General features: G+C 45.1%; 1 protein-coding gene across 5 annotated transcripts in view; it reads right to left on the bottom strand.

The window, feature by feature from the left end:
- The window catches only part of LOC103268813 (neurocalcin-delta), a 334,704-nt gene that overhangs the window by 4,436 nt on the left and 316,979 nt on the right, over positions 1 to 13,289 (bottom strand). For all 5 annotated transcript variants that reach the window (XM_008066404.2, XM_008066406.2, XM_008066405.2 and 2 more), the window contains one exon: positions 2,384 to 2,489. In XM_008066404.2, the coding sequence (XP_008064595.1) occupies positions 2,384 to 2,489 (106 nt within the window). The remainder of the gene's footprint in view (positions 1 to 2,383; positions 2,490 to 13,289) is intronic.

The following is a 13,289-nucleotide window of genomic DNA, read 5'->3' as shown; positions in this document are numbered from 1 at the left end:
GGGCTCAGGCAATCCACTCACCTCAGCCTCCCAAAGTGCGGGATTACAGGCTGAGCCATCAAGCCCAGCTTAATTTATGTTTAATACAAAAAGCTTGCTGGGCGTGATGAATTATGCCTGTAATCTCAGTACTTTGGCAGCTTGAGGCGGGAGGATTGCTTAAGCCCAGGAGTTTGAGTCCTGCTTGGGCAACATAGCAAGACCTCATCTCTACCAAAAAAAAAAAAAATTGAAGTTAGCCACGCATGGCGGAGCATGCCTGTAGTCCCAGCCACTCAGAAGGCTGAGAGGAAAGAATGACCATAGCCCAGGATCAATGAGCCATGATTTTGCCACTCCAGCCTGGGGGCCAGAGGGAGACCCAGACTCAAACAACAAACAAAAAAAGAAAAATTGTAGAGCTAGTCTCCTCTAGGTGTTGTGTTCTGTGCATTTTGGGGGGCTATGCTCTGCTCACCTAATAGTTAAAATGATGATGACTTCCTTAGGCTTAGCAAGGCACGAGGGAGGAGAGACAGGCACAGTCTCTTGGGTTCCTTTGAGAGGGAGGCTCTGGGAGGCACCAGCTGAGGCAGTAGGGGCAAACCTCGTGCTCAGCACGACCTCTGGTTCTCCAAGGTTAACTCTGCGTGTTTCAGGGATGGCTCCTGGGTGAAGCTGCCTGTGGGCCCAGACTTTTCAAGTCAGAGGCTAGGGGTTAGATGGCAAGAACTCCAGGCAAGAGGTTTCTAAGGGCAGGAGACTTTAGGCAAGGTCTGCTGTGCTCTGGGGGGGTGGGGGTGGGCGTGGGTAGGTGGCCTCATCCCGGGGAATCGGGAAGCTAAGCACTGAGCCAAGCACTCCGTCTCCTGGTTGGGCTGAGATTCCTCTACCTGCTGTGAAGTTGAAGGCCCTCTTCCTCCTTCCCTCTACTGCTTCCCGTCCCCCATCTCCGCCTGTTTAAACACAAATTTTCTGGTGGGAAAGCACAGGACTTCAGCAGTGAGCTGAGTTCTGGGAATGCCAATCTAGTCAGGGTGCTGTGATCCCGTCAGAGCAAAGTCCCAGTCTAACTATTGCCTGTGACCAGCACGTAGTCAGGGCTCTCTCTTGTGCTGTCTGAGCCTCTACTATCCTTCAGCTCTATCCTAAAGAGGTATCTGGACCTCAAACAAAGCACAAACCCACTGTGCTTCCTGGAGCACCAGCAAAACCTGTGGTTTAACAGCAGTGAGTTCATTCACTTTTAAAATAACCCTGTGTTTAGTCTTTGCAATACAGTCAAACTACTTGCTGTGAATCTAGCAGATAAAGGGAAATCGAATGTAGTCAAATATAAGGGCACCTCTGTGGAGGAAACAAAGCAAACAGACAGGCCTGCACCATGCACACCCAGATTCTCAGGCAGCTGGCCCCCAGGCATGGGGAGAGAGAAACAAGCTCACTCTGCTGCGGATCTTCCGCTCTTCTGCAGACCAGCACCAGGTGGGTTGCAGGAGGGCGGCACAGCATTGACAAGAATTGCTTGTCTTGGGGACTCTGCACAACAGGTGAGCTGGGAATAGCAGCAGGAGCTGCACAGCCTGTTATGGGCAGCGCCCTCAACTCAGCTCTCCAAACTCAGGTGCTGAGTCTTAATAGGGTTGCTGGATGTGGCAAGTAAAATATAGGACACCCGGTTTGCTTCGCATTTCAGATAAACTGCAAACCATTGTTTAGTATAAGTATGTCCTAAATGTCACATGGGGCATACTTACACTAAAAAAAAAATCACTTGCTGTATTCGGAAATTCCAAGATAATTGGGCTTTCTGTATTGTATCTGCCAACTCAAGATCAAGAACTCTGTTCTTGAGTTTGAAATCCAGCCCACCTTTTTTACTTTATTGGGTTTGAATTGGTGGGACGCACCACCAGGGTGGGAACCTATTGGCCACTTCAGTCCCTTGTCCCCACACCCTGCCCCCCAGTGACTGAGGGAACCTGCTTGTCTCTAGGAAACCCAACATTTTAACAGCGTGAGCAGAAGACCCCAATAAAACCCCTTGGGCAGGCTAGGGGGAAGACTGGTAGCATCTGCGGGCCACCTAGTCCTCTTCCTTCCTCCCTCATCCTGATCAACTGGTGTGGGGACCCAGCGTGCCATGGCCGTAGCCTCTCCTGAGGACTGTGCTGTGTTAACAGTGGTCTCTTGGGTCCTTCCACTTCTGTTTCATAAGACCCATTCTATCTTCTTGAGAGAAGGAGGATAGAAAAGTCTAGAAATAAGGCCTATCCCCCTATTCTGGGCTCGGCTCTCTAGTGGCCATTGTCTCCAAGGCCGAGATTTTGTCCCCTGCCTGGATTCCCCCAGCCCCACCAGCAGCCCCCTCCTGTGGAACAAAGTCGACCAGCAACCCCCCTACCATCTCTATTGGTGTCCATCTGGCGGAAGATCTTTTCTGTCCTTTTCTCTGGGGTTGACTCGTCTTCAGGCATTTTCATTACAGAGGAAACCATCTTATAGATTGCCTGGGGGACAGAAACAATGTGGTGAAAAGACAGAAACACAGTTTGACACACAATACCTCCATCCTTAAACCTCCCAAACATAGGAATGAAGGGAATGTCCCCATGCACACTGAAGCTAGTCCTGTCCCTGCTGATCTATGTAGGACACGGAGGGATAGGCACTGGTACAAGAAGCCAGGCCAGCAGAGCTTGCTGTTCTCCAGAGAGAACTTTCAGGAGGACAACTGCCAAGAAGACCCACTGATCCCTATGTCTTCAATGTTAATGTGCATATGAACTCCCTGGAAATTTTGTGAAAATGCAGTCTGATTGAGTAGGGCCGGGGGAGCGATTGGGAACTGAAATGCTGTATTTCTACCACTTAAGCTTCTGTGGGATGCCAATGCTGCTGTTCTGAGGACTCCGTTTTTTTTTTAAATCAAGGTCTCACTCTGTCACCCAGGCTGGAGTGCAGTGGCACGATCACGGCTCACCACAGCCTCGACCTCCAGGGCTCAGGTGATCCTTCCACCTCAGCCTCCTGAGTAGCTGAGACTGCAGGCATGTACTACCCTGCCAGGCTAATTTTTTTGATTTTTTTTTTTTGTAGAGATAAGGTCTTGTTATGTTGCCCAGGCTGGTCTCGAACTCCTGGGCTCAAGTAATCCTCCTGCCTCGTCCTTTCAAAGTGCTGGGATTACAGGCATAAACCATGGTGTCCAGCCTCTGAGGACCCACTTTGAGGAGCAAGATGACATTTCCCAGGCTGGAGGGACAAGTGGATGTCTATCATGGTGTCCACAGAGGCCACCAAGGATGATAAACATGCAATAGTCTATAAGCGTGTACCCGCATTTTCCCGCAGGCACTCTCCTGGTCCATCCCAATGCTATTCCCCTTCCCCCATGTGTCAGTGTCCTCACATTCCTTCTCAGCAATTTCCCGGGTAGCCCTGAGATAAAAACAATTTGCCATCAGTGCCTTGGATTACATAATTATGCAATCCTGGGCCTGAGCTAAACTGGGTACAGCTGTTAAATCTGATGGCCGAAAGAGGAGTGTACACAAACAGTTTTGTAAGCAGTGCTGAAACGATCTCTGACCTGCCTGTGACCTCTGCCAGGACCTCCCTAAGGTCCACAGCCTCACTTGTCAAAGGTAGCTTTATTTGGAAAAAGTAATGTAAAGTCATTGCTTGTATCTCCAGATCATGACTTTGCTAATCAGAGTCACTTTGGGCACTTTAGAGCTAGAAAAAACTTGTAGAAAAAGTAGATTTTGCCAGGGGGTAGGAAGAGAATTCCAGAATGTTCTGGAGCTCTGGGGGCAGCAGGCTAGCTGGATAGGGCAGAGACAAGAAGGCAGCTGAGAGGAACTGGGATATATGGGAACAAAAAGGAATACTAAAGGCTCAATCTAGCTGCTTTCTGGTCCTGTTCAAGGTCAACCCTGCCTGAAGTCCCTAAAGCATTCTGGAGCTAAATAGTCTCATCTCAGTCCATAAATTAAGAATGAAAGTGGATTCTCCTAGTGTGCTAGCCGTTGGCCTGTTCCTGTCCCTTAGGGACCCCTGAGGCCAGACTCCTTGAATCTGCCTTGAATGCACCCCATGCCTTTGCAGATTTCCAGAGCCGCCCTCACTCACAGCTACTCAGTCTGAGAGGAAGGTCAGACTCAGAGTTATGGCCCTGTCTGGAGTGTCACTGGGGTGAGAACTTTTCTAAGAAATGTTCACTGACATGTACTTTGGAGGCAAGAGGTAAGCCATCATCTGCCCTCCTCCCAGACCCCTGGCTTGCTGTCCCCCTCAGCATGGGTCTATGCCACCCCCTGTGCTGGGGCTGTAGCGCCATATGCCTCACCGTTGGGGACACCTAACTCCTTGGGGGAGCTAGGAAAGGCCAAAGGGCCTTTTTACAAATGGGGAAAGGGAAGCCCTGGGGTTTAACAGGCTCAGGTGAATATTTAGTGACAGTGAACCCAGAGTCTCCTCGTTCCAGCCCAAGTTGGGGGTCCAGCCACCACTCCTCAATTCTCTTTGCTCCCACAATGGAAGCTTCTTTGTAAGTCTTGACCTAGCCCAGATGGAATCAGGGGCACCGATTGATGAAAGCGCGCACACAAACACACACACACACACACACACACACACACACACACACACACGCACATATACCTCTTACACAATCCAAATATTTTGTGAATTCATAAGCCAGGATCTTAGGACAATAACAACACCATAATCCCTAGAATCCAGTATCCCACTAGCGCACAGTAGTACAACGTCTTTAAAGGACCAAGGGCGGACCAGTTTGGGGAGCTGAAGGGCTGTTTTGGAAGGAACACTTATGAACAGTGATAAGATTATCTTTTGCCAGAAGATGTAGAGGGGTGCTGTGTAATTTTTCAACTTCAAACTTCTTTGGGGATGAGTTCCTCCCCTGAGTCAGTTAATCTCAGTTGGCACTTCTGAATGCCACTTGTTTTGTGCCCAGAACTGGCCAAAAGGGGCACCTTCCTGCTTAGATATTGCACAAAGGTTGTTGGCAAGAGTCCAACAACCTATCGGACACACGCACTGGTTTTCTGGACTCGTGGCTCCTCTCTCATCTGAACGCTTACCTAGTCCTTCTTCACTCCTCCTTGAAATCTTACCCATGTGTTAAGAACAGATATAAATGTGACCCTCCTCCAGGAAGTCTTCCATGGTTTTCCTTCCTTCTATTGCTATGTAGTCTCCCTTGATCCGTGCAAGCAAACGTTTCCTTCTCAATCTCTCTTGGATCATTTCCTTGCACCGACCTTGAATTCCAGTTACCTAGGATGCTCTCCTTGCAGATGTGAGGGTGGCGGTCAGATCTGGCTGTTATTCTTTGAGCCTCTGATAGTACTAGACACAGGGCCTTGCAGAGAGTCAACTTCACTAAGTTCAGAGAATCCATTCATTCATTCAAGAATAACTGCACTCACCCTAATCACCTTCTCTCATGTTCCTTCTTTCTCACCTTCCTTTTGCTCTGCTTTTCTTTACAGAGTCCCCTCTTTATCTTTTTGTATTTTTTTTCTCAGCTTGCCTCTCCTTTTCTTTTTCTCCTCCTCTCATCATACAATTAAAATATTCATATAATTAAAAGTAATCTTAAACCCTTAAAGACTCTTAATCTGCCACAAGCCACGGGCTTTCCCCTTAGAAACCATGCAGACATACCCACTTACCACTGCAGACAATCTCAGGGGCTCGGGGATTTGGAAGACCATCCGCTGACCCTGGGTTATAAAAATCCCTGCTTCTAGGTCTCTCTTGCCCCATTCTCACTCAACCATCCATTCACTAAGTCATTCATTGAATGTGTATTGAGCAACTACTATATGCCAGGTATTATGACTGGCCTAGTCCTTGCTTTCATGGGGTTTGCTGTTAAACAAGGTAGGCAGACAGTATTAAAATAGAGCAACGAAAGTAAAACCATGGTTGAGGCAAGTCTCTCTAAAGGAGGAGGCATGGTCTCCAGGGATGACTTGATGGGAGAACTTAGCCTTGCCGGAGGGCTAGGCTTTCCTAAGGACTGGTGATTAAGCAAAGATAAGAGGAAAGCACAGGACCTACAGGGGGACAGGGCAAGTGAGACACTATGGAGGGGCCTGGAACAGGAGGCAGGGACCGGCCACTGGGGAATCTGCCAGAAATCTGCCAGGAATCTGCATTTCTCCAGTGAGCAACAGAAAGATGGGTGAGAGAACATTTGATTTTCTTATTTACACTCACTTCCCAAATTTACCTCTGTTCTTTTATAGCAGGAAATGGTGTTTGAAGAATCAAAAAAATGGGCATTCATAATTTTTTTCAATTTTTAAAGATATGGTCTCACCTTGTCACCCAGGCTGGACTGCAGCAGCGGGATCATAGTTCACTGCAGCCTCAAACTCCTGGGCTCAAGCAATCCTCCTACCTCAGCGTTTGGGACTACAGGTGTGTGCCACCATGCCTGGCTTCTTTCATAACTTATTGAGTAATTATGCTAGATGATGGGGATACAACTGTCATCAAGATTGACATGCTCTCTCTTATTTTATATCTCACCAATCCTCTAGGAAAGGACTTGGGAGGTACCACAATGGATACCAAAACACCTCATTTTTTTAATAAGCACCATTTAGATGGGGACAGTCATTCCAGTAATGCCTTCCTAGTTGTAAAAGCCCTCACCTAGACTCCTTTGGTGGCAAATGAAACCCCTTGGTGTAGAACACTCCTTGTAAGTCTCAGCCTCTAAGGTTGGGACCCATGAAACTCTTGGGATTCTGGTACAAAACCAACTCTGTAATAATCTAGCAGCCATTCCCTTAACACTCTTGGTTGAAAGAAATGAATGAAAGCCCAAGCAAACACATGAATGTATGTGAAAAAAAGGGAATTTTCACATGTAACAGGCAGTCTTCTAGAGGTTTATGCTTCAGCTATTAGTCTAAGTAGTGGGCTTGATACAGAAAATGAGGATAGGTTAATACAATAAACAACCTTCCTGCTAGCTGCTCCACAAAAGGTACCAATAAGAAGGCCCTGCCATGAAATGTGTTTGTGAACATATTCCTGGAATGGGGCAGGAGGCCTGATGTCTGAGTATTTTGTGGGTTGAGGAGAAAGGAAAGGCTCCTTTAAGAGGCTCACACTCCCAGTCGCCACTTCCACGACACTTGGATCACCAATGGGGATTAGTGGATTATTTACCAAACTGGATCTTGGACGTGGGCAGCATCAGGCAGTGAGCATGGAGCTGAGGCGACAAGTCCCAGCAGCCTCCAGAGTGAGTAGGTGGACGATAGCCTCACAAAGCCACAGTCGGGAAATTGTGTGCCACTTCTCTCCTTCCCATGGCATCAACAACTAGAGCTGATTATATTAGAACTCCAAAATCTGGGACTGCGCAGCACAGAGAGAAAAGCGACATGACCCCAGACAGCCATCTGAAACAAATCATGTCTTTTAGTCCCTCCAGTACCCCCGCCCCCAATTTAATGGGATTAAACCGTGAAGAGACCAGGCTACTTCCCTACTTTATTTTTAGCAATGTCAGTGAGAGGCCTAGCAGGGGCATCCTGTTTTTAATTAAACTTGAAAAGTCCTATTCTTGTCTCTGGGCAAATGCAGAGCTTTGGGACACCCAGCGAGGCTTGTCCAAGGCCCCTACCAGCTTCTTTGTGGCCTATATTTTCTTTTCCCCTTGGAAGGAACAAATTCTTGGAAAGTTGGAAAGGGAGGACTCTTGTCTGCAGTGATCGAGGTTGTGCAGTTAACTGAGGGCAGCACAATTCCAGGAGTTAGCGCTCCCTCTTTTCTCTGAAGCAGACCAAACTGACTCTTCATCAGAAAATTTAGGGTCTTCCAACAGGAGACCAGACGTTTGAGGCTCTCTGACAGCAGACTAAGGACAAGAGCAATTAAGAAGAACAAGGTTGGTTTTAGATTAATCTATATAGATAAAGAACCGTACCTTGCTTGGAAGGATATTATACACCAGGAAGCAGGGGTCATGACAATCTTTTCTGGAAATGCTTTTAAAATAGATCAGTATTGGTTGGATGCAGTAGCTTGTGCCTGTAATCCCAGTACTTTGGGAGGCCAAGGCAAGAGGATCAATTGAGCTCAGGAGTTCGAGACCACCCTAGACAACATAGTAAGATCTTGTCTCTACAAAAAAAAAAAAAAAAATCAAAAAATTAGCTGAGTTTGGTGGTATGCATCTGTATTCCCAGCTACTCTGGAGGCTGAGGCAGGAGGATTGCGTGAGCCAAGAAGTTTGAGATTGTGGCCATGTCATTGTACTCCAGCCAGGGTGACAGGGTTAGACCTCAACTCAAAAAATAAAAAATAGATCGATATCTATATATCTGGAATAGTAAAACTTTCTCATTTAGAGCTAGAGGAATAAATTAAATCTGTAACCTTCATAGCATCCTCCTATGGTGCTTTAAGTACCTTCACAGGGAGGGAGAGAAAAATAGGGACCCCACACCTTTTCAACCAAAAAAGTTCCATTTTTATATTTCACATAAGATTTTACTCAGAAAAAGAAAACAAAAAACATTTTTTGCGGCTAAAAATGGAGTTTGAAATCGCTGAACCACTTTGTGTATTCTTCCCTTTGCGATGCTGTGATTTTTAAAGGTAATAAGTCCAAGATTTGTATACTAAAATCATACTCCCTCCACACAAGGAGAACTTATTATTTAAAGCAATCCAGCACCATGCCCTTTTATAACTTGAAGAGTTATGGGAAGTTAGTCTTGGTCTTAACATGGGAAGAACGTTCTTGTGTTAGGATGTGTCAAATGGCAGAGAAGTGGCAGGCTGCTCAGCAAATGTCCACGCATCTTGAAGAAACACAAGCAAAAGCCAGACAATCATGTATTGATGATGCTATAAATGAGCTTATCCCAAAGCATTTCCAAGAAATGCCAGCCCTCCAAGATGCCCTAAGATCAGAGAAATCCCATCATAAAAACAGCTTTGAGAAACACTGCTTACTCTATTCCCTTCTAAGGAATTACAACACACACCAACATCTGAAAGATTCTGAGAATTCCCACAGTAAAAGGGCCCATTGAACACTACTGAACCCAGGTTTTCTCCAACTGCTTTTACCAGAACCCTTTTGTTACAAAGCATCACGAGCAGTTTATAAAAGTAGTATCCCAAGAACATTCAATTCATACCAGGACTGTTCTTACTCTGGCTCTTTCCTCATTCTGGGCTGGGTTCTCTGTTCTTTTTTACAGAACAGATAACCCGTAATACTTCTCCATGAGATATGCCTTCCTGATAGTTTCTAAGTTTCCTCAAGACAGGTATACTGTTTTGTTTTGTTTTTGAGTCGGGGTCTCACTCTGCCACTCAGACTAAAGTGCAGTGGCACAACCACGGCTCACCACAGCCTTGAACTTCTGGGCTGAAGGGAGCCACTCTTCTCATCCTCCCAAGTAGCTGGGACTAGAGGCACGCACCCCCACATCTGGTTAATTTTTTTTTTTCTGTAGTGATAAGTGCTCACTCTGATGCCCAGGTTGGTCTTGAACTCCTGGGCTCAAGCAATCCTCCCACTGAGCCCCAATACTTGCTTCATTCTACAAACTTTGTTGACCTTATGATAAGCAAAAGGACTCTGCTAAGTCCTTAGATTTAAAGAGAGAAAGCACAGTCCTGCCTTGAAGTAGCTCACAGTACAGGTAGTAGAAGGACAGGTAAACAGATAAATATATTAAAATAAGAGTAGAAAGTATTGCTTCTGGCCGAGTACTAGTAATACTCTCCCACCAAAAGCAACAACAAAACACAAAAGACAGTGTATATGAAACAACAGTTTTCAAGACACTGGAAATTGAGCAACAAAGGATGGTGATCTTTGACAAACTGGTAACGATAGAGGTAAGCCCTGTAATGGCCTCAGCTGAATGCCTTGAGAGTTTCCAAGCCATGGTGCCAGGAGGGGGAACTCCTGTAGTGCCTAGTGGGCTCACTGACTTGGGCAGATGGAGGTAAGATTTTGGAGACACCAGAGTGCCTTGTCATCACCAAACAAAGTAGAAGAGATAAGAGAGAACCCTAGGGAGCTGTAACCAGTCCTCCCCAAGTGTTCAGTCAGTAATCGCATGAAATGGGGAGAGACAGAAACCTCTCCCCCATGCTAGACAGGCTGGATCTGAGAGGCAGACCTAATAGGGAGTAAGCCCACTGAACCCAGATCTGACCTTAGCTGTGAGTAACCCTGCCTGCCTGCAATGAGAGCTAGAGATCAGAGATGAAAGGATGTTGGGCTCACAGGAATGATCTCAGGTCAAGCTTGATTCATGGTTTTTACTTTTATTTTATTTTATTTTTATTTTTATTTTTGTGTCTGTTTTGCCCATTTTTGTTTGTTCTATGTTTCATTTTTTTCTTTTCTTTTTTCTCTCTCTGCGCTCTGTTTTTGATAACATTTTCATACTTGCCCTGTTTCTGTTATTTTAATGATTCCTCTTTTTTTTCTTTAGACCTCCTGTTTATGTAGGGGAATTGTAAACCAATAGGAAGATTGGTTGGCTTGTGTGTTTGTATGATTACCTATAAGTTTTAGTTTTTGTTTTACTCTCCTTTGTCATTGTGTCTCTTTTCATTTGTTAGTTGGTAAGTTTGGCTATTATCCCTCTTACTCTTCTCTCTCTCCACCTTCCTCTCCTCCCCCCTCCCTGTTCCATTCTTTTCCTTTTTCTTACCTCATTTTGCTTTCGGGGAGCAAACTTACACCCCCACTGCATAGACAGATCACAAGGCAGTGTGAAAGGGGTTCCAGGGTACCCATACACCTGTTGGTGGATATTGGGATCTGCAGATAGATTTTGAGTCACAGCTCCCCCCTTCAATTAAATCTCAAAACTGCAAAAAAGTATAGCCCTCAACCCACAGTCCAGCCTCAGAATTTAACAAAGATAGAGGATTCACATATGGAAGAATAGGAGATTGAGCAAACAGAAGTAAAAGCAACTCCACCATCTCTGAACAACAGAATTAAAGAAGAGGAGGAAAAAAGTGGGGAGGAATATCTGCACAAATGAAGAAAAGCCAAAAGAAGAATATGGGTCTCACACAGACTTCTGAGAGGTCAGACACTGAGAAAACAGATTCCAGAACACAAACAGTGAAGAGCCCCTAGAATGACTGGTCATATACTACAAATCAAGATATTAATAGAATAAAAAGAATTAAGGCGAGAAAAGAGGAAAATAGGAAGGAGTTGATAACAGAGTTAGCAGCAGTAAAGAATACTGTGATTGAAGTAAATAACAAACTAATAAGCATGAAAAGTAGAATTAGCCACACAGAAGAAAGAATCTCAGAGTTTGAGGACCAAAATATAGAACTAACACAAACTGTCCAAAAGATAGAAAAGAAGCTTAAAAAGACAGAACAAAACCTTCAAGAGGTGAGCGATTATTTCAAGAGGCTGAACCTAAGAGAAATTGGACTTCCTGAGGCAGAAAGAGAGAAAGAGACCATCCTGGAACAAACATTCCATGAAATCATTTAAGAAAACTTCCCTCATCCCATCAGTGATGCAAAAATTCAAGCACAAGAGATCCAGAGAACCCCTGCAAGACAACAAATGAGAAGACCAACTCCCAGACACATAATAATTTGCCTAAACAAAGTAGGTCTAAAAGAAAAAAATCCAGCCAGGCTCGGTGGCTCAGCCTGTAATCCCATGCCTTTGGGAGGCTGAGGTGAGTGGATTGCCTGAGCCCGCGGGTTCAAGACCCGCCTGGGCAGCGAGACCTCATCTCTACAATAAATCAAAAAAAAAAAAAAAAAATCAGCCGGGTGTGGTAGCACATGCCTGTAATTCCAGCTACTTGGAAGGCTGAAGTGGAAGGATCACTGGAGCCCAGCAGGTTGAGGCTGTGGTGGCCAGAAGCGGCCACTGCACTCCAGTCTGGGCGACAGAGTGAGACTCCAACTCAAAAAAAAGAAAAAATCCTAAGGCAGCAAGAGAAAAAGATCAGACTACCTACCAGGGAAGACAATAAGAACAGCAGCAGATTTATCTACAGAAACACTTCAGGCCAGGAGAGTGTGGAGCCCAATCTTTCAAAGTTCTCAAAGATAAACAATTTCAACCAAGAATAACCTACCCAGTTAAGCTGAGCTTCATCAGCGAGGGAGAAGTAAAATCTTCCCCAGACATTCAATCCCTAAGATCTTACCCTAGCCGGGCTCGGTGGCTCAGCCTATAATCTCGCGCCTTTGGGAGGCTGAGGTGAGTGGGTTGCCTGAGCCTGCGGGTTTGGGACCCGCCTGGGCAGGTGAGACCTCATCTCTACAATAAATCAAAAAAATTAGCCGGGCATGGTAGCGTGAGCCTGTAGTTCCAGTTACGTGGAAGGCTGAGGTAGAAGGATCACCGGAGCCCAGAAGGTCAAGGCTGTGGTGGCCACCAGCCACTGCACTCCAGTCTGGGTGACAGAGTGAGACTCCAACTCAAAAAAAAAAAAGATCTTACGCTGCCTCTAGACCACCTCTACAAGAAACACTTAAGAAAGTATTAAACACAGAAGAAAAGGAAAAAAGAATGGCAATGTTTTTCATAAGAGTGCAGGGAAAAGATTGAAAACATACATGAATCAACCCAAGAATCAAAAGAAAGACAACAAACAGGAGCAACAACAATGCTATAAGAACATTATGACAGGGATAAACTCTCACGTTTCAATAATTAGTTTGAGTGTGAATGGACTAAATACACCACTAAAAAGACATAGAATGGCAAAATGGATGAAATATCATGAGGCAACAATATATTGTCTCCAAGAGACACATCTCACCAAAAAGTACACTCACAGACTCAAAGTAAGAGGATGGGAAGCGAAATTTCAGGTGAACGGAACAAAAAAGAAAGCTGGAGTGGCAATTTTAATATCAGACAAAATACCCTTTAAGCTATTAAAAATTTAAAAAGATACAAAAGGTAACTACATAATGATAAAAAGTTCAATCCATCAACAAAAAATATTCATCCTAAACATATATGCACCCAACATACGAGTACCAACTTTCATAAAGTAGCTTTTAGGCAAACTTAACATAGGAGCATCAACTTTCATAAAGTAGCTTCTAGGAAAACTTAAAAAAGATATTGACTCTAACACTATCATAACTGGGGATTTTAATATCCCACTCACAACCCTAAACAGATCATCAGGACAAAAAATTAGCAGAGAGATCCAGAACCTCAATATGACTCTTGACCAAATGGACCCAAAACTCCATCCAACGACCATAGAATATACATT

Source organism: Carlito syrichta, unplaced genomic scaffold (genome assembly GCF_000164805.1).
Source record: "Carlito syrichta isolate Samal-C Ts95f unplaced genomic scaffold, Tarsius_syrichta-2.0.1 Scaffold308917, whole genome shotgun sequence".
Lineage (NCBI taxonomy): Eukaryota > Metazoa > Chordata > Mammalia > Primates > Tarsiidae > Carlito > Carlito syrichta.
This window is presented reverse-complemented; position numbering and strand designations above follow the sequence as displayed.